Source organism: Vulpes lagopus, chromosome 4 (genome assembly GCF_018345385.1).
Source record: "Vulpes lagopus strain Blue_001 chromosome 4, ASM1834538v1, whole genome shotgun sequence".
NCBI lineage: Eukaryota > Metazoa > Chordata > Mammalia > Carnivora > Canidae > Vulpes > Vulpes lagopus.
Window position 1 is genome coordinate 123,084,992 of NC_054827.1, and position 23,219 is coordinate 123,108,210.

Here is a 23,219-nt window from a genome sequence, read left to right on the forward strand (position 1 = left end):
TGAAAGAAAGCAAAGCACCAAGCCCAGAGAAAGGGTGTGTCTATGCCAGTTGTGCTCCACAATTGTAGTCATAGAGGGCGGGAGGAGCAGATTGTGTGTCAAAAAAAAAAAAAAAAAAAAAAAGGATGCTTCTTTCTGAGGGCAGAGTGTGAGAAGAGAGGAAGAAGAAACATTTAATGAGTACCTACTATGTGCCAGACACCTCAGAGATGTAATCCTATTAGATCCTTAAAAAAAAAAAAAAAAAACAACAACAACAACAAAACAGGTCTATTTTAAAGGCAAGAAACTGAGGATCTGGGGATCCCTGGGTGGCGCAGCAGTTTGGCACCTGCCTTTGGCCCAGGGCGCGATCCTGGAGACCCAGGATCGAGTCCCATGTCGGGCTCCCGGTGCATGGAGCCTGCTTCTCCCTCTGCCTGTGTCTCTGCCTCTCTCTCTCTCTCTCTCACTGTGTGCCTATCATAAAAACAAAACAAAACAAAAAAAAAGAAACAAAACAAAACAAAGAAACTGAGGATCTGAAAAGTTAAGTAACTTGAGCAATTTTAAAAAGATAAGAATCAGAAAGTATATATATTAAACGGAATTAAGTTTGTCTGAGAGTGACAGAAAACCCAAATGCAGTCCAATTGGAATCAATCCAGGGCTGGCAAGGCCTTCCTTGGCATCAGAGACCCCGGCTCCTCTAACCTCATTGTCGTACCAGCCTTTGTCCCTGGCATCCACTACGTGGTCCAAGAGAACTGCTCAGGAATAGAGGGGATTCATCCTGGAAGAAAGGAATGACACGTCTACTTATATCCAGCTGGGCAAAACTTGGTCACATGGCTGCTCAGAGCTGGAAGGGAAGCTGAGAGATGGGGCGTACTGCCCATGAAAAAATTAGGGCTTCTATTTTTAAGGATGAAGGAGAGAAACAGATACTGGGCACACCAGCAATCTCTGTTGCAAGGAAGGTAAATCTAGGTCCCTATCACTCCAGCGAACCCATTGCTCCTACCGTATCACCTTCCTTAAGAGAAATGCCATTGCCACAGAGACTTCTTTCTGGCCTAAAGTGCCCTATGGACAACCATAATAGGAACAGCTGGGTCTCATCGAGTGCTTACTGGTATAGGAAGCAAAGGCAAAAGAAAAATGAAATTTCCTTACTACCTACAGCCCTCTGACAAGTCCTAGAAACAGGCAGAGTGACATTCCTCTAGGAAATCAGCTGCCTTGATGTTAATACTTTGCTAAGGGCAAAAGGCAATCTCGGGATCCTGTAAATCTACTTTAACATATAAAAATTCCTTTGGAAACTTCCTTTATTTCTACCTCCCAAGATACTTGTTGGCAGTCATTTCCCAAGCAGAAGACCCTGATATATATCTGAGGGGTCTCATGACTAGGGTTTCATTAGACAGTAATAAATGACCTTTTCCTAACAATAACTGGCCCCCCTCAAGGGAAATCCCTTAGGTTTCCCCCTGGAAACCTTGCTTCCAAAATTTCTTTTTTTTTTTTTTTTAAGGTTTTATTTATTCATGAGAGAGAGAGAGAGAGGCAGAGACACAGGCAGAGGGAGAAGCAGGCTCCATGCAAGGAGCCTGATTGGGACTCCAACCCGAGAATCCGGGATCACACCCTGAGCCAAAGGCAGATGCTCAACCACTTAGCAGCTCAGGTATCCCTCCAAAATTTCTTAGAGACTTATGCTATTCCTAACCTCCCCCAACTTGAAAGTATATAATGGGCCACTCCTCATGACCCCAGTGCAGCTCTTTCTGGCCAGGAGTCCTATCCCCATGTTTAAATAAAACCACCTTTTTGCACCAAACACGTCTCAAGAATTTTCTTGGCCATCAGCCCCAAACCCCAACATCTTTCCTGCATCAGTTACTGTGAGCCAGGCACCATGCAACATACCGTATGGCAGTATCGTATTTAATCCTTCAATAACCTATAAAGCAGGAGCTTTATTCCACCCCGCCCCCTTTTACAAAGGAGGAAACAGACCCAGCAAGATAGCACGTTCAAGGTCAGACCGCTAGCAAATATCATCTGGTTCCATACATCAAATGACAAACAGGATCTGCACTGCAAGAAAGACTCCAAGCCTAGCCTTTTCATTGTTATCTCTGCTTCCTGTGTGTTGCCACTTCCAGGACCTCTGCTCCTGCGGGTCTCCTTTCCCGAACCCTATTCTTTCAATCTCTCACTGCCCCTTACAACATCCTCCTTCTATTTACCAGTAAACACTCTGAAAATCCACATCAGGCCAGGCATTGTACTAGGTGCTTGGGACTCTGTAATATATAAAGGGTCCTGCTGATGGTCCCTGACGTCCCTACTCTGATGAAGCTCACATGTGACTTGAACACTGAGCACCTAAGTGTCCATGATGTGACATGAAAGGGCCATAACAATCAAGTGGTGCACAGCGCCCTGGGAGAAAGGTGAATGAGATGTCTCTACTGTCTATAGGGAGCTAGAGGACACTTTATACAGAAGGAGAAATTCCTTATGCTTTTTTCCAACAGTTTCAAATAAAACATTTGTCTTGTATCCTTTCTTTTCTTTTAAATTCTTCTCATATGCCTTTCTCTAGTGCCTCCCACTCCCACTTACTTTGATCCTCTTTGTCCATCTATCTTACTTGCCTTCACAAGTGGCTTTGGGGAAGAATGGCTCCTGTCCATCACCTCCCCTTCTGGGCCTTCCATTCTCTCTTTAACTGCACCACTCTGCTTCCGCCCCAACACTGCACTAAATACTGCCAAATACTCTGGCTTTTTCCCAGCTCATGATTAATAATCCAAGTCTTTTTTTTTTCTCTGGATGGCAGGTACATTAATCACACAGTTATTGTGTATCTGGTATTTCTGTGCATTATCTTATGTAGCTCTCAGAATAGCCCTAGGAGGTTGATGCTTTTGTTAACGTCATTTTGCTGTTAAGAAATTGAGCTCTGGAGAGGTTGATTACCTGCCCAAGATCACCAGGTAGGAGATGGTGAAGCTGGAACTCCAACCAAGGTTGACTAGCCGTGGTGCCCAAGCTCTTAATTATCCCTCCTCCAAAAAGCAAGAGACAACACTGTAGGGGAGGAGAGTAGGAATGGACCAAGAATTGCAGATGTGGCCTATGAAACATGGTAGAGAATTGAAATAGCCCCCGTTGGGAAAAGGGTTGGAGGACCACTGTGAGACGTATCGATTAAAGGTATCAGCATGAAGAGCACAGATGAAGTTAGGCATCTTTCTTTTTTTCTTTTTTTCTTTTTTTTTCAGTCTAACAAGGTCAAATTTTATGTTCCAGACAGCCTCAAATCCATACTGATCAAGTTTCTTTTTCTCTTTCTTAAGTTTTTAATTTAAATTCCAATTAGTTAACATACAGTGTTATAGTAGTTTCAGGTGTACAATATAGTGATTCAGAGGTTGACACTCTTAGTTGCATTTTACAAGAGCTGCAGTGGTTGGGTTGATATGCTGTTTTGAATACCAAGGATGTGAGGCTAAAGATAAGATGGACAGAGGGTTTGAGGATGTTAGAAAGAAGGTAGCTGAGATGATTGGCCATGGGGTCCAGGGTAAAAAAGGCAGGAGAGGTAGAGTTAAAATGAAAATGGACTATTGGACCAGGAGAAGAAAGAGAAGTCAAGCTCAGAGAGCAAACTTGCAAGCGTGAGGAAGTGGAAAGGGTAGAAAAAGAAGAGGATGTCTTGAAAGTGGGTGGGATGTCCCAGTGGAGTCGCCTCAGGAGTTCACAGCCATGAACATTCATACACGTCTCCATGCCACACGGGAAGACAAGTCTGATGCTTTTGAATGTTCCCCAAATTCTCTGACTTAGTTTTATGACACAAAATGGCATCTCTTTCTCCTCCCACCCGGAGAGGAGACTCTTCTTCCATCTCTTCACTAGGATTCTGTATTAACTATGAAGACCTGAGTTTTTTTTAAGACCAAGCTCTGGAATTTCCTAAGTAAAAAACAGATCTCAAGTTTACTGGCAGGAATGGAAAAAGGAAAAGATGTTTGCTTCATAACAGTGAAATAAAAAACATATGAATAATCTTCCATGGAGTCACAACTCAATGTCTATCAGCAAGGAGCAGAAAAATAAATTATAGCACATCCATACAATGGCGTATGAAGCAGCCAAAACTAAAAACGAGGCATCTCTTTATGTACAGAATTATATAACGTCCAAGATCTATTGTTAAGTAAAAAAATCATGTATGTACATATAAGCCGGTGAGGAATATAATATGAGTTGAGATATAACATAGTATACTTTCTTGGTTGTGTACACAAGATCTTTGGAGTAACCTTCTGGGTAAGGGCATCAGGGGAAAGTGAAGTGGTTCTGGCACTCCTTGAACAGTAGGAGCCCTGTAACTGGATCTTGGCCAAACAACAATTGGAGCAGACCGCTTCTGGGGTTTATTTGGGGACTTTTAATTGCAAGACAACATGAGTAAATATGCATAGCCAGTGTACCCTCAGACACTGTATACTCACCCACAGTGTGATACCTTCTCTGCTACCTCTAATGTTGTGTTAATTCAAGGGTGTGCATGTGGGGAGAGTTTCCACAAGACAGAGCAGACTCACATGAGCAAATGCTGGAAATTGTTATAGTCCTCAAAACCCAGAGGACAGTGGCTCTTATTCAAATGGGTGCAACATTTGGGTTCTTTCTTCATTGAGTGATTTTGTGGCATCATGATATACAGGATCTTCAACTGAGTTTTCTGTTCTATAGATAAAGGTGCATGTTGGAACTCCTTTCTCCCAGATCACCACCAACACCAGTAGTTGATTTTATCCTTCATGGAATCACCTATGCCAAATTTCGCGGAATAACCTTTTCAAGGGTGTTTAATTCTTCACCATCAAAACTTCATTTAAGTTCAGATTTACTCATGACATAAGCCATCTCTACTGAAGAGAATCTTTATCAGTTGGGTATTAGGTATGCAGAAAGAATTAACATAGCAGGCCTGAGACAGCTTATGCTTCAAGTGGTCATCTTGCAAAGTGGTCCTCAGCATCTGGGAACTTGGATCTCCAGAGGGTTCCCACCACCCTAACTGTTAAGAGTGACTCACTATGCCTAAACTGTTTATGCAAACGATGTGATTTATGCTGAGCACTTGCTTTCCTCCTTGGAGTCTGCAATTTTGGTTTGCCAGTAGAAGTTGCCAACCTGACTAGTCCCCAATTAAAAACTTTGCTAAGTCTTTAAAGAGCTCCTTTGGTAAACAATATTTCACAAATGTTGTTACGACTCCTTGAAGGGGAAATTAAGCAAGTCCTGTGAGATTGTACAGGGAAAGAACCCCACAGGGGGAGGACTCTTGGAAGCTTGAGCCTTGTTTCCTTCAGACCTATTCTCCCCATTCATCTTTTCCCTTTGTTGAGTTTACTTTATATCTTTTCACTATAATTATAGGATTATGATTATATGCTGAGTCCTGTGAGTTTTCCTAGGGTAATAGCAGCTGTTGGAAAAAAATAAATGCCAAGACTTCAGAGGCCCAACGCAATAGCTTATTTCTTGCTTATATAAAGATCAATGCCAGTGCTCCTGGTGGGTAGATATGTTCAGTCATCGCAGACCCAGGTGCCTTCCATCTTGTATTTTACCTTCTTCTAAAGTCTTTGCAGCCTGCCCATTAAGTTTGCAGATGGAAAAATGAGACTGTGGAAAATACATGCCCACTTCTTAGCCCTCCTCGTCACCTTAACCCCAGTGTTGGCCCCAAGATGACATCAGGACTTCTGGCTACATTCCGTTGGCAATTACTAGTCATATGGTTCCCTATAGATACAAGGGGGCTAGGAAATGTGCTCTCTGCTCAGTAGCTGTTACCCTGCAGCTACTCCGTGGAAAGAAAGCATAAATCCTTATGAACCTTATGATGCACTCAACTTCCTCCCAAGTGCCTATGAGACAACACACAGAAGTTATATTGTTCTTGCCCATATGAAGGTTGGCATGTAAAAGGGAATAGGTCACCCCAAAGTTGCATAGGCAAGGCTAATTTTTCCTGGAAGTCTTTCCTATTAGACCCCTTCTGTGTTTCCATAGTAACTGGTGCTGATCCCTCTCATAGCACTTACAAGATATTGGAACTTTACAGATTCTTGTTTGACTCTCCCATTAAATTATAATATTTTTGAGGCCACAAATTTAGTTGTTTTATTGACCAGCATATTCTGTGCCCTGCATGGAAACTGGCACTTCTGAGAACAGTAAATGCATAAAGGAATAAATGGTTGAATGGGACAGTGAGGTGCAGTGTAGTACCGTGTTGTGAGCATGTACTTCAGAGTTAGTCAAAATTTCTTGTCTCTTATGACCTTGTGAAAGTTACTAAGCTTCTCTGAACCTCAAATGTTCATTCTTAGTATGAGGAGAAAAATACCAACTTTGCAACGTTGCTCTGAGGATTTTCTGAGATTATGAGTATGTATACAGCACCTAGCCTTGGGCTAGGCACATAATAAACCCTGGAAAAATAGTATTTATTATTAATACAAATGACAGCCAGTGGGATACCAGTTTCAACATTCACTTATTCCAGATACACTCCTAGATGCAAGCCATGAGAAGCCATAGAAACCAAAGATGGCCAAATCGTGTGCAAGGGTGATGAGAGGGAAGAGTGTGGGGACAGAAGCTTCATTTCATTGGGGAGAGGGTCTTCCTAGGAGGGGAAGGGGACTCCCTCCCTTGTCCTTGCCATCACAGAGTGTTAGATTGACAATTCTCAAGGCAGTGCCTATTCTCCCAAGGATTCACAAAATGTTAAGCCTGTCTCACACCTTTACAAATACATCGTTTAAGACAGAGCTCTGATCTCTTCTTCATTCACTCATCCATTTAAGAAATATTTTAAGAGTATCCACCTTGATCCAGACACTGGGAATGAATAGTAATGAACAAAGAAGACCAAGATCCTCTCTCATGGAGCCTACATTTCAGGGAGGAATACAGACAAACCACTAATAGTTATGTCACATGTAGACAGTGAAAAATAAGATTTTTGGCAGCATTGTGGGTATATGGTTCCTCTTTCTTGAGTTCTGCAGTCTCAAGATAAACTGTTAGGAAATGTATCACAGGTGATAGTTCTAGTGATGTCATTTGGCCTTCTTCAACGACTGCTTCTTAATTATGCATACACATACATACACAATTACCCAAAATTTCCTTTCATATTATGTTTCTGATGGGTCTACTTTATCTCATAATCATCTAAGCTCCTGTGGTTGTTTTCAGGGTTTTTGTTTGTTTTATTTTTTACTGTTTTAAAGCAATAGAAACCTTTTAGATTCTTTCTAAACTCCATGTCAGGATAACCCCAGTGTAAAAGCAGTTCTTCTCTGACTCAAGAGGGGTTTCCACTTGCTTTTCCACCACCAAGTTCCCTACAATGGCCCTCAGTCTCTCATCAAGGAACTCGGGGCTACAAGGAACACAGTTTGAAAGCCATGAGTGAAGTCTTCTTCTTACTAAGTAGTGGGAAACTGATAATGAAATTCAAGCCCAGTTCAGTACACAACACTCAGGAACAAGGGAAAAATAGCAAACCCTTAAAGGTTAAGGATTTGCAACTGTGTGGTAGAGACTTTTCAGAAGAATATTTTGTTTGTTTTAAAAGATTTTATTTATTAGGGATGCCTGGGTGGCTCAGCGGTTGAGCATCTGCCTTCGGCTCAGGGTGTGATCCTGGGGTTCCAGGAACGAGTCCTGCATCAGGCTCCCTGCATGGAGCCTGCTTCTCCCTCTGCCTGTGTCTCGGCCTTTCTCTCTGTGTGTCTCTCATGAATAAATAAATGAAATCTTTAAAAATAAATAAATAAAAGATATTATTATTTATTTGAGAGAGAGAGACAGAGAAGGAGCTGGGAGAGGGACAGAGGGAGAAGCAGACTCCCCACTGAGCAGGGAGCAGTGTCTTCCCTGCTCAAAACCCATCTCTCTGTGCTCCCCTCTTCAGGCCTTTTGACTTTAACTATCTATTCTCATTCTTGGGGGTGGCCCTTCTGGGTTCTCTTTGGAGTCATTCCCGTCATCAGGCAGATACACTCTGAACTCACATCAAGCAAACAGCAGCCACAATGGAGCCATCCTGATTCCCCATCCCCTTCATCTCTAGCTCAGGCTTCCTCCTCTGAGCTCCAGAAATGTCTGTTTGCTTTGATGCCATCTCCAGGAGGCGATCACGTTTAATTTGTCCAGTACAGAATTCTTGATTTTCTTCCCCATGCCTGTCCTACGTGTAGTTTTTCTCTGTGGCTAAACATCTATCTGTTTGTTGCTCAGGCGGATCCCTGTGCCCCACCACACTCCCACCTCCCTCATTCTCTTCTCTAGTAGTAACAAAGGTCCATATCTTGTTCCTAAAGTTATGGAGAAGCAGTCTTACACCGTGGATACATTTCTAGGGTGAGTGTTGTTATCACCAAGGAGTGTGTACTTGATCAAAGGCTCTTCCTCTGTTTGTTGACACAATCGTGTGCTGCTTTGTCTCTTAGTCTGTTCATATGGTATATTCCATTAACTGATTTTTAGATGTTAAGTCAACTTTGCATTCCTTGGATAGATCCCACTTGGTCATTGTATATAATCCTTTTTATATGTTGTTGAGGTCTATTTTCTGATGTTTTGTTAGGTTTTTTTTTTAAGGGGGTTGTTTGTTTTTGTGTCCCAAAGTATTCTTCTTTTCTCCCACAAACTGGAGCTAGATTTATTTATTTATTTATTTATTTATTTTTATTTATTTATTTTTAAAGATCTCATTTTTATTTATTTGAGAAAGAGATAGGGAGATAGAGAACACAAACAGGGAAGGACAGAGGGAGAGGGAGAAGCAGACTCCTTGCTGAGCAGGGAGCCCGACATGGGACTCCATCCCAGGACCCCAGGGTCATGCCCTGAGCTGCAGGCAGACGCTTAACCAACTGAGCCACCCAGGCGCCCTCAAATTGAACCTTTAAACCCTTTTCTGGATTCCCTTGACACTCCAGAGGTCCCCTTTGGATCTCTGCCACAGATTTCTCCCCTCTGTGGCTTTTAAGAGTTATCACTGCCTAGACTTTTCTCCCGCCACTCCCTGCCTCCTTGTAGGTTTCTCCTGGGGACAATTTCCAATAAATCACTTCCACACAAGTCCTCTTCTCAGGTGCTGCCGGGGATCAGCCTCAGTCGCTGGCATGGAGGAGAAGCATCTCTGGTCACGCTGCCCCTCACAGACATTCACTCTGCTCACACTCACCCGGCTCTGTGGATTTTCCTGCAGGTGATTTACGCCCTCAATACCCGCCAGGATGAAGCGGAGGCCAGCATGGAGGCTCTGCGGGAAGCCCACCAGGAGGAACTCCAGAATGCCGTGGCAGAGACCAAGGCCAGGCTCCAGCAGGAACAGGGCCATGTGGAGGAGGAGGCCCTGCTCCAGCGCATCGAGGCCCTGGAGAGCGCCCTGGAGCTGCAGAAGAGGCTGACACAGGAGGCCCTGGCGCAGTCGGCCTCCTGCAGGCTGGAGACCAAAGAGAGGGAGCTGAGGGTGGAGGCCGAGCACGCTGAGCGGGTCCTCACCCTGTCCAAGGAGATGCTGGAGCTCAAGGCTGACTATGAGAAGAGGCTCCGACACCTGACGAGCCACGAGGCACCCCAGTGGGGCCGGCTTTCCCAGGAGGGCCCCGAGCCCAAGGGAGAGCCAGGCCACAGCCACGAGATGCGGGAGATGCTGCTGGAGGTGGAGCGGCTGCGAGCAGAAAACCAGCAGCTGAGCAAGGACTACGCCCGCAAGGCAGAGGAGCTGCAGGCCACCTATGAGCGGGACACCGAGACCATCCGGCAGGCCATGCAGCAGTCGGTGAGCGAGGCCCTGTGGCAGTGGCAGGAGAAGGAGACGGACCTCCGCAAGAACTTCCAGGTCCAGGAGTCGGCCCTGCAGGCCCAGGTCAGGAAGCTGGAGGGGGATCTGGAGCACCGAGGCCGTAAGATAAGTGACTTGAAGAAGTATGCCCAGAAGCTGAAAGAAAGGACTCAGGTAAGGCATGGTCTCTTGATGGCTTTCCCATGGGATCAGAAACACAGTCCCTGATTTTATTTTATTTTTTTATTTTTTGGGTCAGTCCCTGATTTTAACACCTACTATGTGTCAGCCACTGTGCAGGGCACTTGACAGCTATCCAGGTGATTCCTATTATTTCCCTTGCATCCAAGTACATTCTGTGAGGATGTATTTATGGAGTGCTTCCTACGTGCCAGGCCCGGGCTATGGGTGGGAGACCATGGCGAGCCGGACAAGGTCCCTGATCCCAGAGAGCTTAGACACTTAGAGTTTCCAGAGAAGAAGACAGTTTTTGTCTATAAATTGAGAGGCTTAGAGGCTAATCTCGCTGGGCCTACAGCTAATGTTTCTTAACTCATTCTAAAGCCCTGCTCATCCCAGAGCGACTTCCCTGTCCCCAAATCCTTGGGGCTTGGCTTTCATGGGGAGCCAGACCACTGACACACCCCACACACTCACAGAGCCCCATCTCTGAAAGTTGCAGCAGCTAATATTCTTAATAATTCTTGAGCATTTTTCCTGTCCCAGACGCTTTCTCACATTTAATCCTCACTACAGAAGAGTGAAATAACATGCCCAAGGTCACACAGCCCATCAGGATGAGTAGGGATCTGATGAACGGGAGGCACGGAGTTCCAGAGACAGGAGCTGACGCTGTGCACTGACCCACCTTTCAGATCCGATGCCGGTTCTGTGCACATTGCGTGTCTCCACAGAGAACTGCCCCAGAGAAATGAGACCCTTTCTGTCTTTTTAGGACCTGGATGTGCAGCTCAAGGAGGCTCGGCAGGAGAACTCAGAGTTGAAAAGCACTGCAAAAAAACTGGGGGAGAAGCTGGCTATTGCCAAAGACAGACTGATGCTGCAGGAGCGTCCCGTGAGCCAGAAAACTGGTGAGATGCACTGCCACGGGTTTTTTTACACAGAGAAGAGCAGCTGTCAGGTTGGCTGGTGCTTCTTGCAGCCTTGAGACGTGGAGGGAGCAGAGCGAGGGGCAGGGCTGTGTGATCTGACTCCTGGTAGGTGAGCTCCGTCCAGGAGGGGACAGGTGAGCGGCATGCCTCCCAGAGCTGCCACAATACAGAGAGCTAAAAGGCATGATACAGAGGGACCTTTTGCCCCCAAATACTTCTTCCCTGGGCCTACCACATGCCCGAACTTCTCCGCCCTGGCTTTTCATCCATGCTTAAGCAACACTTCGTATTTTTCCCATGATTTCACACAGTCTCATTACTGGGTCTTCCCAATAGGTCTGTGAGCGGGTGTTGTCAGTGTCCCCCATGGTCAAGATAAAGAAACGAGGCTGAGGAAGGCTAAGTGGCTACCTCAAGGCCACTAGCTCGAGGCCACTGCAGAGTGCCTTCCAGTAGAGTCTTTTATCAGAAAGTTCTTGAATACCCACAGTGTGATCAGCTTGATACTAGGAGATGTAACAAAGGCACAAAACATGGGCTCTGCCCCTAGGGAGCATATGGGACAGTGACTTCACAGCCCAGAGCAATATGGTATCATATGGTGGCCCAGGCAACAAGGGAATGAAGTGTCCTGGAAAGAAGTCACCATGGGCTGGAAAAGAGTGGAGGAGGAGAGGTTTGAGTTGGAACCAGGAGTATGTGGAGGATTTAGTGCAGTGTTTTCAAAAGTAGGGCATGGATACCTCCTGAGAATATGGGAAGAAAACAATGAGCATTTCTAGTTATATTTATTTTTTGTCTCATGCTTTGCATTTAAATCTTTCGAAAGTATATATATCCAGGAATGTGCTCAATGTTTTTTTCAACGTATGGAAAGCAGCATCAAAAAGCTTTGACAATAATTAGTTTAAGAAGCCAGAACAGGGCAACCGTTTGAACTCAAGATGCTGCAGGAACAAGACGACAATCACCACTTTGACAGCGCTTGAGGGCCAGAAGGCCACAGAGCAGGAAGTCCACTAGGCAGTGACAGGCAAAATAGTCAAATAGCAGAATGGGTACCTGGCTGCAGAAGACCTTGAGTACAAGGTCAAGGCCAGGGGCATTTTAAATGATGTTAAAACTTACACTTGCAGATGACATGAAGACGGAACTGGTTTCAGAGAAGGAAGCCCTAGGGAAGGCGAATGACCTTGAAAGCCGCAGTCTTCATCCTCAGCAGGACCCAAGCCTTCCCAAGGAGTGTCTGTGCACCAAAGGAGGCCCAGACGTACAGGTAATGTCTGACCCAGTCCTGGGAATGGAGAAGTCACAGGAGGCTTTGCCAGATTGAGCTTCGGGTAGAGGCCAGTCTCCAACTACGACAGCCACTTGGCAGCAGCAGGTCCCATAGTTTTAGGGGTAGATGTGTGGGTGTGAAGTTCCAGCTAACTTCCTGCCACTTGGAATTAGGCTACTAAGGAATATAGCAAAATTCTCCCAACTTCTATCATTGGCTCCTGGGAAACTGGAAACTTGCACAGGACTCCCACTATTAGTTCCAAATCGAAACAAGTAAAGCATTCTTGAGACACTGCCCTAGTGGGCTGGAATGTCTGCTCCTGTGACCAGAGGTACACAATTCCAAGGAGCCCTTTGCTGATGGTGGATAGAGTGAAGTCTCTTACGAAGATGAGAAATACAGTCCTACGAACTTTATGGCATCTTGTACTACATGCTGTAAAATCAGCGTGTAAATGTTGTACCAAAGAGAAATGGCAATTCCTTGCTCCCCGCCTCATGCTGGCAGGTTTACAAGGGCCTTTTTCTTTTTTTACAGACCAAGAAAGAGGCGAATATGGAGATGGAATATATGAAGCAACAATATGAAGAAGACCTTCGTAAAATCAAACATCAGACAGAAGAGGAGAAGAAACATCTCAAAGACCAGTTAGTGAAGCGGCTGGAAGACTTAGTGAAGAAACATACCCTAGAAATCAAGTCTGTTCGCTCTTCGGTGGAGGCAGAGAGGAGAAAGCTGCAGAAGGTGGGACCCCCTTCAGAGACCCTGTTCAGATTCTCTCTTCTTTTGTCTCCCTCCCTCCTTCTCTCCTGTATTTCTCCCTTCCTTCCTCAGACATTTACTGAGCTCCTACTGTGTCCACATCTAAGCTCTTTGTCTGACCGAGGGAGGTGAGGATCTTTTGGAGACACCCCTCAAGCTGTAGCCAGTAGGTAGGGCCTAGCATCATTGACAGGAGGTAGAATTGTATCCTCTGAGCATTTAACTGAGGAAATTCAACTCTCCTCAGCACATGAAATAACATGAAGCAAGCACCCAGGCCCTAGCAGTTGCCTGGATTCAAAGCCCAGCTCTGCCACCCTACAGCTCTGTGAGCACAGTGAATTATTGAACGTGGGCCCCTCAGAGGGAAATCTTGCATGCCTTAGGTTCCTCATTTATAAAGCAGATGATGATAATAGCACCTCCTAGACTAGCTGCGAGGATTAAATGAGGTAATCTGCGTGGGAAAGCAAAGCATAGTATGTGCCTGGGGCATAATAGGTAGATGCAGGTGATTAATCAATCAGTGGCTTGCCAATGTGAGAGAAGATTCTTGGCCTCTGGGTACTGCTCCAACTTCCCATCAAAGGAGGCAGCTTTCTGCTTGAGGAGGAATGCAAAGCCTCATCTCTTCTTGTTTGCTGGGGAAAGCAAATAACACCGGTGACTTTTAGGAAAAGAATGAAGTATAAATCAATAGTATTGGGAACATAGTCTCTTTACGATGCAAAAGCCTGCATTATCAGCTTTGACTCTTTGCTCAAAGACAATCATAGAACGTTGAGGGATGCAGTGTTACGTGGTGGTTAAGAGTAGTAGGTCCTCAATAAATGTGTGTGTGTGGGGGGGTAAATAAACTCACAGAAGACCCAAACTAGTCCTGGTCTAAGAAGTTCTGACACTTCCACTAGCTGTGTGACCATGGACAGGTCACTTAACTTCTCTGAAACATGATTTCTAAAATAAGGATAAATACTTCGAGGGCTTGTTATGTGGATTCCTTATGGTAGTGTATAAAAACTTTTACTTAGTTCAGTGCACAGCATGTAGTAAAAGTTCAGGAAATGGCAGCCCGGGTGGCTCAGCGGTTTAGTGCCACCTTCAGCCCAGGGCGTGATCCTGGAGACCTGGGATGGAGTCCCACATCGGGCTCCCTGCATGGAGCCTGCTTCTCCTTCTGCCTGTGTCTCTGCCTTTCTCTCTCTGTGTATAAATTCTCTCATAAATAAAAATCTTTAAAAAAAAAAGTTCGGGAAACAGTGGCTGTGATTAGTTACCATGTCCACTGGGTAACATCATGTGTGTTAATATCAGTTAGTTGCCTACTATACTTTTTTTTTTTAATTTTTGTGTGGGCTCACTATAGTTTGTAAAGCATTTTATTCTTAGGAACACGTTTCATCTTCCCAACAGGATTACAAAATGGATGCTCATAACTAATTAATTAATTAGTTAATTAAATTTTTAAAGATTTTATTTGAGAGATAGATAGATAGAGAGAGAGAGAGAGAGAAAGCATGAGAGAGGGAGAGAGCGCATGAGCTGGGGGAAGGGGTAGAGGCAGAGGAAGAAACAAACTCCCTGCTGAACAGGGAGCCCAATTAGGGGCTGAATCCCAGGACCTTGGGATCCCAGCCTGTGCCAAAGGCAGACACTCAACCAATTGAGCCACACAGGCGGCCCAAGAGGTGTTCATATTTTGGAGAGAAGAAAACAGGCTCAAAGATGTCATGTATCAATTCACACAGTGAGTGCTGGAGCCAGTATTAAAACCTGATAGCCTGAGTCCGGAGCCCATGGTTCCCACCTCTGACCTGGGCAGAAAGCAACTGTATGGAAAGCATTTTCCTCTCATGAGCTGCAAATGGTCACACAAATCCAATCCTCACACAAATAGCTGAGCACTTTCTATCCAGAGCCACAGTCAGTGGGAGGAACAGTAGCTCTCCCAGAGCTACAGGTTGCCCTGGTAACCTGTCAGCCAAGCCTGACTCTGAATGTAGAAATCCCATTTCAGCTTTAATCAAGGGACATGAGTCCATTTGGGAAATGAATCACATAGAAATAAATCGTGTTTCCCTCCTAATTTGGGGTGGGGGTTATGCTCCTCTCCTTTTTTTGAGGATCCCTTAGACCATTTATGTTGAACATAATTATCGCTAAGTCTACCATGTTGCTGTTTTTCTCTTTGTCCTATCTGTTCTCTTTTCTTTTACTTCTTTTTCTGTTTATTTTTGATTTATTGAATTTATTTCTTATATTCCCATTTTTGTCTTCACTGATGACTTATTAGCTATTTTTCCTCTTTTTTAAAGATTTTTTTATTTATTTGAGGGAGCGAGAAAGCAGAGTGAGCAAGAGAGAATAGAGTGGGGGGAGGGGAGGGGAGAGGGAAAAGCAGACTCCCCCCTGAGCAGGGAGCCCAATGATGTGATGTGGGGTTCCATCCCAGGACCCCAGATCATCCCAAGCCAAAGGCAGACACTTAACTAACTGAGCCACCCAGCCGCCCCTCTATTTTTCCTTTTTTCTTGCGGGGGTGGGGTGCTCTAGTGATTATTCTAGGATTTAAAACACGTTTCTCTAATTTATCATTGTCTGCCACCAAATATCATTTTACGTCACACACACATACACACACATATATTCACTGTACAAACCTCACAATACATTTCCATATATCTCTTCCTGACCTTTGTGTAATTGTTGTCATACATTTCACTTTATACATATTACAAGCTCAACAGTGCATTGCTTTTATATTTCCTTAAAAAGTCAATTATCCTGTAGAGGTAAGTTTTAAATGAGAAAAAAATATTTGTTATACATTTTATATTTTTAAATTGTAATATTATATTTATAATTTCCCATTTCCCATTTCCCATTTCTGCAGTCTTTGTTGCTTTGGCATGAAGAACTCCCTTTAACATTTCTTGTGGTGTAAGTCCACTCACAGCAAATTCTCTGTTTTTATATGTCTGAAAATGTCTTTATTTTGCTTATTTTTGCTAGATTTAGAATACTAAATTTATGTGTGTGTGTTTTTTTTCTTTCTAAACTTTAAAGATGTCATTCAACATTTTTTGGTTTGCATTTTCTTCTAATGAAACCTTGGCAGCCCTCTTATTCCCCCTGTGTATAATAAGTCTTTTTGTTCTCTGACTGCTTTTGAGAGTTTATCTTTGCCACTGGCTTCCCCACCTTCATTATGGTATGCCATGTATGAGTTTCTGCATGTATGTTTTTCTGCTTGGGGTTCATTGAATGTCCTGGATCTGTGGGTTTATAGTTTTTTCTAGTTTGGAAATTTTAAGGCCATTACCTCCTTCGACCTCCCCTCCTTCTTATATTGTCCTACGAGTCACTGAAGCTCTGTTCCATTTATTTTTGGTCTCCTTGTCTCTCTGTGCTTCAGTTTGGAAAGTTTTTGTTGCTATAGCTTCAGGCTCATTCATCTTTTTTCTTTTTGTGCATCATATAATTTTTTAAAAGCCTATTTGGTTTATTTTTTCATTTCCAAAATTCTATTTGATCCTCCTTTACCGTCTCCCTTTCTCTCCTCATTATATTTATTTTCCTTTAAATTCTTGGGCATGTTTATAATTGGCTCTTTTAGCATTCTTATCTGTCATTTGGGGTTTGTTTTTTTTCCTCTGGTTGAATTTTCTCCTGGGTATGATTCAAGTCCCATTTTCAAGCTTCTTTGGATATTTAGTAATGTTTCATTGGACACTGGACATTAAACATTTAGAGTGTTAACGTGTTGAAACACTTCATTTTGTTATCACCATATTATGAGGGCTGAATTTTGTTTCAGCGAGCAGTTAAATTACTTGTGAACCAGCTTCATCCTTGCCAGACTTATTCTTTTTATTGTTAAAAGGTACCATTTTATAGGCTTTTAAAAATTTTTTTAGGATAAGTTTAGAGTAACATTTGCTCTGGTGCCATTTTAGCTTTACTACTGAAGTGTGACCCTTTGTGGGGTGTAATGCCCCATGTATTGATTAAGATTGGTGTTATTACGATTACTGATGGTGATTCCGAGTGACGTCTTTGAATTTGTACTCATTGACTCTTGCTGCTGCCCCATGAACTTTATTATAAATACATTCCAAACAGTAATGTTTCTTCTAAAAACAAGTTAACATATTTTCCTTTAAAAATATGAAGTCCAGGTGATGATGTCATGTGGGCCATGGTGAGAGCCACCTGATGATTGACCAGCTGAGAGTTTCCTGGTGATTGACCGCATGAACAAGACCAAGCTGAGAGCCTCCTGGTGATTGGCTGGGGCGCAGTGGTTCCCACAGGAGGCATTGGGATGAACCCTGGCTGTTAGAAAAGCCCAGCACCAGCACTGAGCCTGGGTGGCTCAGTGGTTGAGTGTCTGCCTTTGGCTCAGGTCATGATCCTGGGATCCTGGGATCAAGTCCTGCATCAGATCCCTGCAGGGAGCCTGCTTCTCCCTCTGCCTATGTCTCTCCCTTTCTATCATTCTCTCTCTCTCTCTCTCTCTCTCTCTCTCTCTCATAAATAAATAAATAAAATCTTAAAAGAAAAGAGAGAAAAGTCCAGCACCTGCCAAAGGCATCGCTGGAGGCAGAGAGGGCCCCTCTGTTGCAGCAGCTTCAACTCGGGTTCTCTTCCAGGTTCTGCATTCCTGCCACCGGCAACTTCTCCCTGACTGGTCCTACCCCAGCCTCTCACCCACACTATTCACTCCACTTCATGTGCACTTCTACCTTTCTGCCCCTCTGTGATCCTGTAAGTCTTTATACCAGCACTGGGCATCACCTGGACCCAAGCCCCGCAGCAGGGCTGGCCAGACCACCCCCTTAATCAGTCCTATTTGGCAAAAAGGTGGGGGGCTCTGAGAAGCACAGTTTAACGTATCCTCATCCAGTTGGGCAGAGCCCCTCTAATCCTCTGGGGTCATAACCTGGCTCAGCACAGGGAAGCCAGTGGCATGTCCTGAGGATCCCCTGGACATTCTGCTGAGCTGGAGCTTCGTTTCCAGGGTCAACACAGGAGAAGCTAATCCTCTAGACACATGTAGAAGTGGGAGCACACCAACCCCACAGTACAAGTGGGAGCACACCAACCCCACAGCACAGATTCTCTGAAAGAATCTCCCAGAAATATAGCTGATGTGGAGGTCTCTGACCCAACTCAGCGTGGGCCAACAAGTCTCCAGGATACTAGGCTTGCCAGGAGCCCTCCAACTGGGAGCCCTCCAAATCAACAGAGCACAAGACAATTGAGTCTTCCAGCTGGACCAACCAAGAGCCCTTTGACCACGAGCCATTGACCTAGATCATCACTAGGCAACCAAATCCCCTGGACCTCCAGACAATGGGTAATTCTCTAAATCAACTCAGTACAGGGCTAACAAGTCCCCAGAACAGTGAGCCCACTAGGCCCCCTTCTGCCAAAGCCCTCTGCCCCAGCCCACCGTGGGGTAAACAAGTTGCCTAGACACTGGGCCTACCAAGAGCCTTCCAACTGGGAGCCCTCAACGCAGCAGAACACAGGGCACTTAAGTCCACCAGACACTAAGCCAACCAGGAGCCCAGTGACCTAGCTCTTCACAGGATGAACAGGATGAATCTCCTGGACACCCAGGTGATGCCAAGCTTTCCAGCCCATCAGTAGAAGATGAACCGTCTCCCAGACCCTTGGCCGTTGGGGAGTTCTCTGACCAACTTAGCACAGTGCTGTGGAGTCCCCCAGACCCTGGGCCTACCAGAAGCTCACCAGCTCGGTTCAGCACAGGGCAAACTAATCCCCTGGACACCGGGCTGATGGCAGGCTTTTTGATGAAGATGAGCACAAGGCTACCAAGTCCCCCGACTGATGGAGAATGCTCCAAACTCAGCATAGGGCTAACCAGTCCCCAGGGCAGTGGGCACCCTCATAGTAACAGCCTCTGACCCAGCTCAGTGTGGCACAAAAAAGTTACCTGGACGTACAAGGAGTTCTCCAACTCAGCAGAGCACAGGGCAATCAATCAGCTGAGGGGCCAACCAGGAGCCCCTCAACCAGGAACTAACTGACCCTGATCAGCCACAAGGCAATCAAGTCCCCTGCACTCTCCACCAATGAGGAATTCTCTGAACCAACTCAGTACAGGACAATGGACACCACCAGACAGTGGGCCCACCCAGGAGCCCACTGACCCAGTTCAGCACAGAGCCAGCTAATTCCCTGGAAACCTGGCTAATGACCAGCCCTTTGACCCACATCATTTCAAGGCAAGCCAGTCCTCTGGAGCCCTGGCTGATGAGAAATTTTCTGAACCAACTTAGCAAAAGCCTAACCAGTTCCAAGGACAGTGGGCCCACTGGGTGTCCTTGTTCCAAAGCCTTGACCCAGGTCAGCATGGAGTCAACAAGTTGCCTGAACACTAGGCCAACCAGGAGCCCTCCAACTCAGCAGAGCACAGGGCAACAGGTTCAGCACAGGGTAAACTAATTCCCTGGACACCTGGCTGATGACAAGCCCGTTGACCCAGGTCAGCACAAGGCAAGCAAGACCCTTGGACCCCTGGCCAATGGAATTCTCCGAACTAACTCAGCATAGAGCTAATGTCTCCAGAACAGTGGGCCCACTGGGCACCCTTGTACCACAGGCTCTCTGTCCCAGCTTGGCATGATGAAAACAAGTTGCCTGGACACTGAGCCATCTGGGAACCTTCCAGCTCAGCAGAGCACAGGCATCATGTCTTCTAGCTGGGCCAATCAGGAGCCCACTGACCAGGAGCCCACTGACCCAGATCAGCACAGGGTGAACAAATCCCCCAGATATTCAGCCAACCACTAGCCTTCTGACCCAAATCAGCACAAGGCAATTGAGTCCCTTCCACCCCTGGCCAGTGGGGAATTCTCTGGATCAATTTAGCACAGGGCTATGGAGTCCTCCAGACACTGGGCCCATCAGGAGCCCACCAACCCAGTTCAGCACAGAGCAAAATAATTCCCTGGATACCTTGCTGATGGAGAATTCTCTGAACCTACTTGCACAGGGCAAAGGGGTCCCCAGGACAACAGGCTGAAGGGGCACTCTGGGACCAGGACTACTTTGACCCCCGTAGAATGGACCAAATGAATTCCCCAAATATCTGACCTAGTAGGAGCCCTCCAACTAGGAGCCACCCCACCCTGCTCAGGGTGAGGCAAATGAGTTCCCTGGACATGCTGCAGACCAGAAGCTCTCCTACCAATCAGCAAAGGACAAATGAGTCCCCTGGCCACCCAGACAACCACAAGCCCACTCGCCCATTTTATAGGTCAAAGTGAGTGTCACAGACTCCGCTGTTTGGGAGCCTCTTGTGAGCCCTATAACCTGGCTCAGTTCAGGGCAATGAGCCCCTGTATAGCCAAGTGACTGGGAGACCTTGGACGTGACTCAACACAGGGCAGATGAGGCCCATGGACACCCAATGGACCAGGGATTTTCCAACCCTGCTCAGCACAGGATAAACAAATCCCCTGGACAATGAGCTGAATGCAAACCCTTCAAGCCAGAGCCCTCTGACCCAGCTCACCACAGGGCAAAAGAGTCCCCTGGACACCTCACCAACTAGAAGCTCTACCACCCCAGCTCAACAAAGGGTGAATGAGGCTACCAGACACTTGACAGTCCAGGAATTCCACCCAACTTAGCATAGGGCCAGAGATTCCCTTGGATGCCTGGCTGTCCAAGAGTTTAGTGCAGGGAAAAATGAGTCCCCTGGACATCTCCTCCAGTGGAGGAGCCAGGACAGAGACTGTGAAGGTAGAGGTTCCTCCCTCTGTGGCTGGCCCCTCCAAATGTCACTCAGTTGTGGCTGAATGCCGAGGCCTGACCAGCGCTTGGAACCACTCAGATTGCCATCCCCATATTAGGTCACTGTGTGGACATACTGGTGGGCCTGGCCCTCAGACCTCTGGCCTGGGACCAACTTCAGCCTGGTATCCTGGTGGCATGTCATTTGGGAAGCCTTCATCTTCTGGGGAGTTCTCTTTGGAGGGAGCAAAAGACACCATGCCTTAAATGAGAGAGGCCAAAACCTGGGAGGCCTGCCTGTGGAAATGAAATGCATCGAGAAATCTGACACATTCGACAGAAAGTTTGAACTTGTGAAAGAAGCTTTTAATAAAAGAGGGAAAGGAATAAATCTCTCTTTCAGAAAGTGTCTGAGCTAAAAGATTTGCTCTTAGTGTGTGAAGAAGGAAACCAAAGACTGAGAAATCTGCTTTGTCACTGGGTATCACAAGAACATAATTGAATGCCTTGCCCTAGAGTTCGGCTCCCCTGGCCACAGCATGAGGAGGCTGGGAGCAAGTTCCAGATGAGACTCAGGCCGTGAGCATAGAGGAGGCATAGGTTGAGCTTCTCCAGGCTCAGGACAGGTGCTCCTGCCTGGAGGGGGAGTGGAGGCCTCCAAGGAGGGGTTCACCTCCTGGAGTGGGAAGTCACATGAATTTCAAGATTTATATGAACTTTAAATAAACACTTTAATCACATAAACATAATTTATTTAAAATAAACAATCCCTGGGTGATTGCAATGCACACCCTGAAATTATAGGCACCACCAGGCATCACAAGTCACTGTGTTCTCCAGAGGGTGGGCAGGGGTCTCCATGGCTCTCCATAGAGAGCTGACACTGAGCACAACCTGCCCGTCCTTGTCACCACTTTCACACATGCTGACTCCTCTAGATCTCAAAGCCAACCACTGAGGTGGGTGCCATTCTGATAGAAAAGAGAAGCAGAATATCCTCACACAGGTAATTCTGCAGAGACCATTTCTGGCCCAGAACCAGTTTATGTTAAACCAGTTTATATTAAACTTGGGTTTGGACTCTGATGTTATGGCTGCTAACTCCAGTCACAACAGCAGGTGCTTCTCAACTGCAGGCTTCCGCCTGATGCGGGTCTTCAAAGAGCACATGTAAGATGAAGACCAGGGTGGAGAAGGCCAGAGGGGGAGGCCATTCCCTCTCTCTGAGGAAAGTGGTGTGCAGTGAGGACAGTAGGTAGAGCCTGGAGAAGGTGGGATGGTGGGCTGCATGCTCTGAGCCAAGGAAGCACTGCAGGGTTGCAGGGAGAGATGTGGAATTTGCTCTGCTGCTCTAGGTGTAGGACTGGATGGAGGTAACGAGGCAGAGCAGGAGACAGGTGGGAACAGGTGCATCTGGGAAGCTGGAGGGTGTCTGTGGACCCAGAGGGTGGTGGTCCCTTCTAAGAGGCAGAGCTGGAACTGATGATGAATTGGATGCTTGGGAGGTGGGGAAGGAGGAGGAAACCGGGTCTTTCCAGCTCCAGCTCCAGGGGCAGTGGGGTGGGAGCTCAAGTGAAGTGTGGATCCCAGTGAGCTGGGGCCCACCTGCAGCTCCAGCCAAGGTGGAGGTGAACAGACTCAAATTGTGGCACCCGGGTGGCATTCAGGTCAATGCATTCCTAGCATCTGGGGGTACACTAAGGAGAGTGGTGAAGAAGCTAGGTATGGGGGCAGGGGGGGAAGATGAACTTGATAGAGATTTGGGTGAGAGGCAGGCTGTGCTTCTAAGATGGTGGTACCTAAGTCATTTTGAGAGTTGCTGGTTGTGGGAGCCAGTGGGGAGGATGGTAGAGTTCAGGTAACTGGGACTTGAGGGGCAGGTGGATCACTTCTGCGACCCAGCATTGAGAATGTCCTCTGCTTAGCTGCTCAGACTCAGCTCACGCTCCCCAGGTCCCCAGACATAGCAGCTTTCTGGAGACAAAGGGACCAGTACACCACTTTGGGGGTGTATTCTGGAGCTGCTCACCCCTTCTGAGTCCCCATCCTTTATCTGTCAAATGCAGACAACTCTGGTGGGAGTGGAGGTCAGAGGGTGAGTGCAAAGAGGCAGGAGATGGCAGGTTGGAGAGGGGATTTGCAGGGTCAAAGGATAGATGGAGTCCTTAGGTGGATGGGGCGGAAGGAGGGCAGGAGGGTTCACTTAAGCTACTTCCTGTCCTGGCCCTTTCCTTCTTGAAGGCAGAGCATCAGCTCTGGGAGGAGGGCACACTGGGCGCTGCCTTGGCCCCACACCTGTCCTTCTTTGCCCCATTGGTCACAGAGTGCCCCAGCCCAGCACCTTCCTAGCCACAACCCAATGCTAGATCCCTCCTGCCTCTTCCACCACTGCTTGGCACCCACATGGTGGGCCCAC

At 46.4% G+C, this 23,219-nt stretch overlaps 1 protein-coding gene across 2 annotated transcripts in view; it reads left to right on the plus strand.

Annotated features, from left to right (window-relative positions):
• The window catches only part of FAM184B (family with sequence similarity 184 member B), a 138,796-nt gene that overhangs the window by 59,117 nt on the left and 56,460 nt on the right, over nt 1-23,219 (plus strand). For both annotated transcript variants that reach the window (XR_005987192.1, XM_041750966.1), the window contains exons 2-5: nt 9,302-10,054; nt 10,836-10,971; nt 12,129-12,268; nt 12,812-13,018. Coding sequence is in view for 1 of the 2 variants with exons in the window: in XM_041750966.1 (XP_041606900.1) it covers nt 9,302-10,054; nt 10,836-10,971; nt 12,129-12,268; nt 12,812-13,018 (1,236 nt within the window). In the remaining variant the exon portion in view is untranslated. The remainder of the gene's footprint in view (nt 1-9,301; nt 10,055-10,835; nt 10,972-12,128; nt 12,269-12,811; nt 13,019-23,219) is intronic.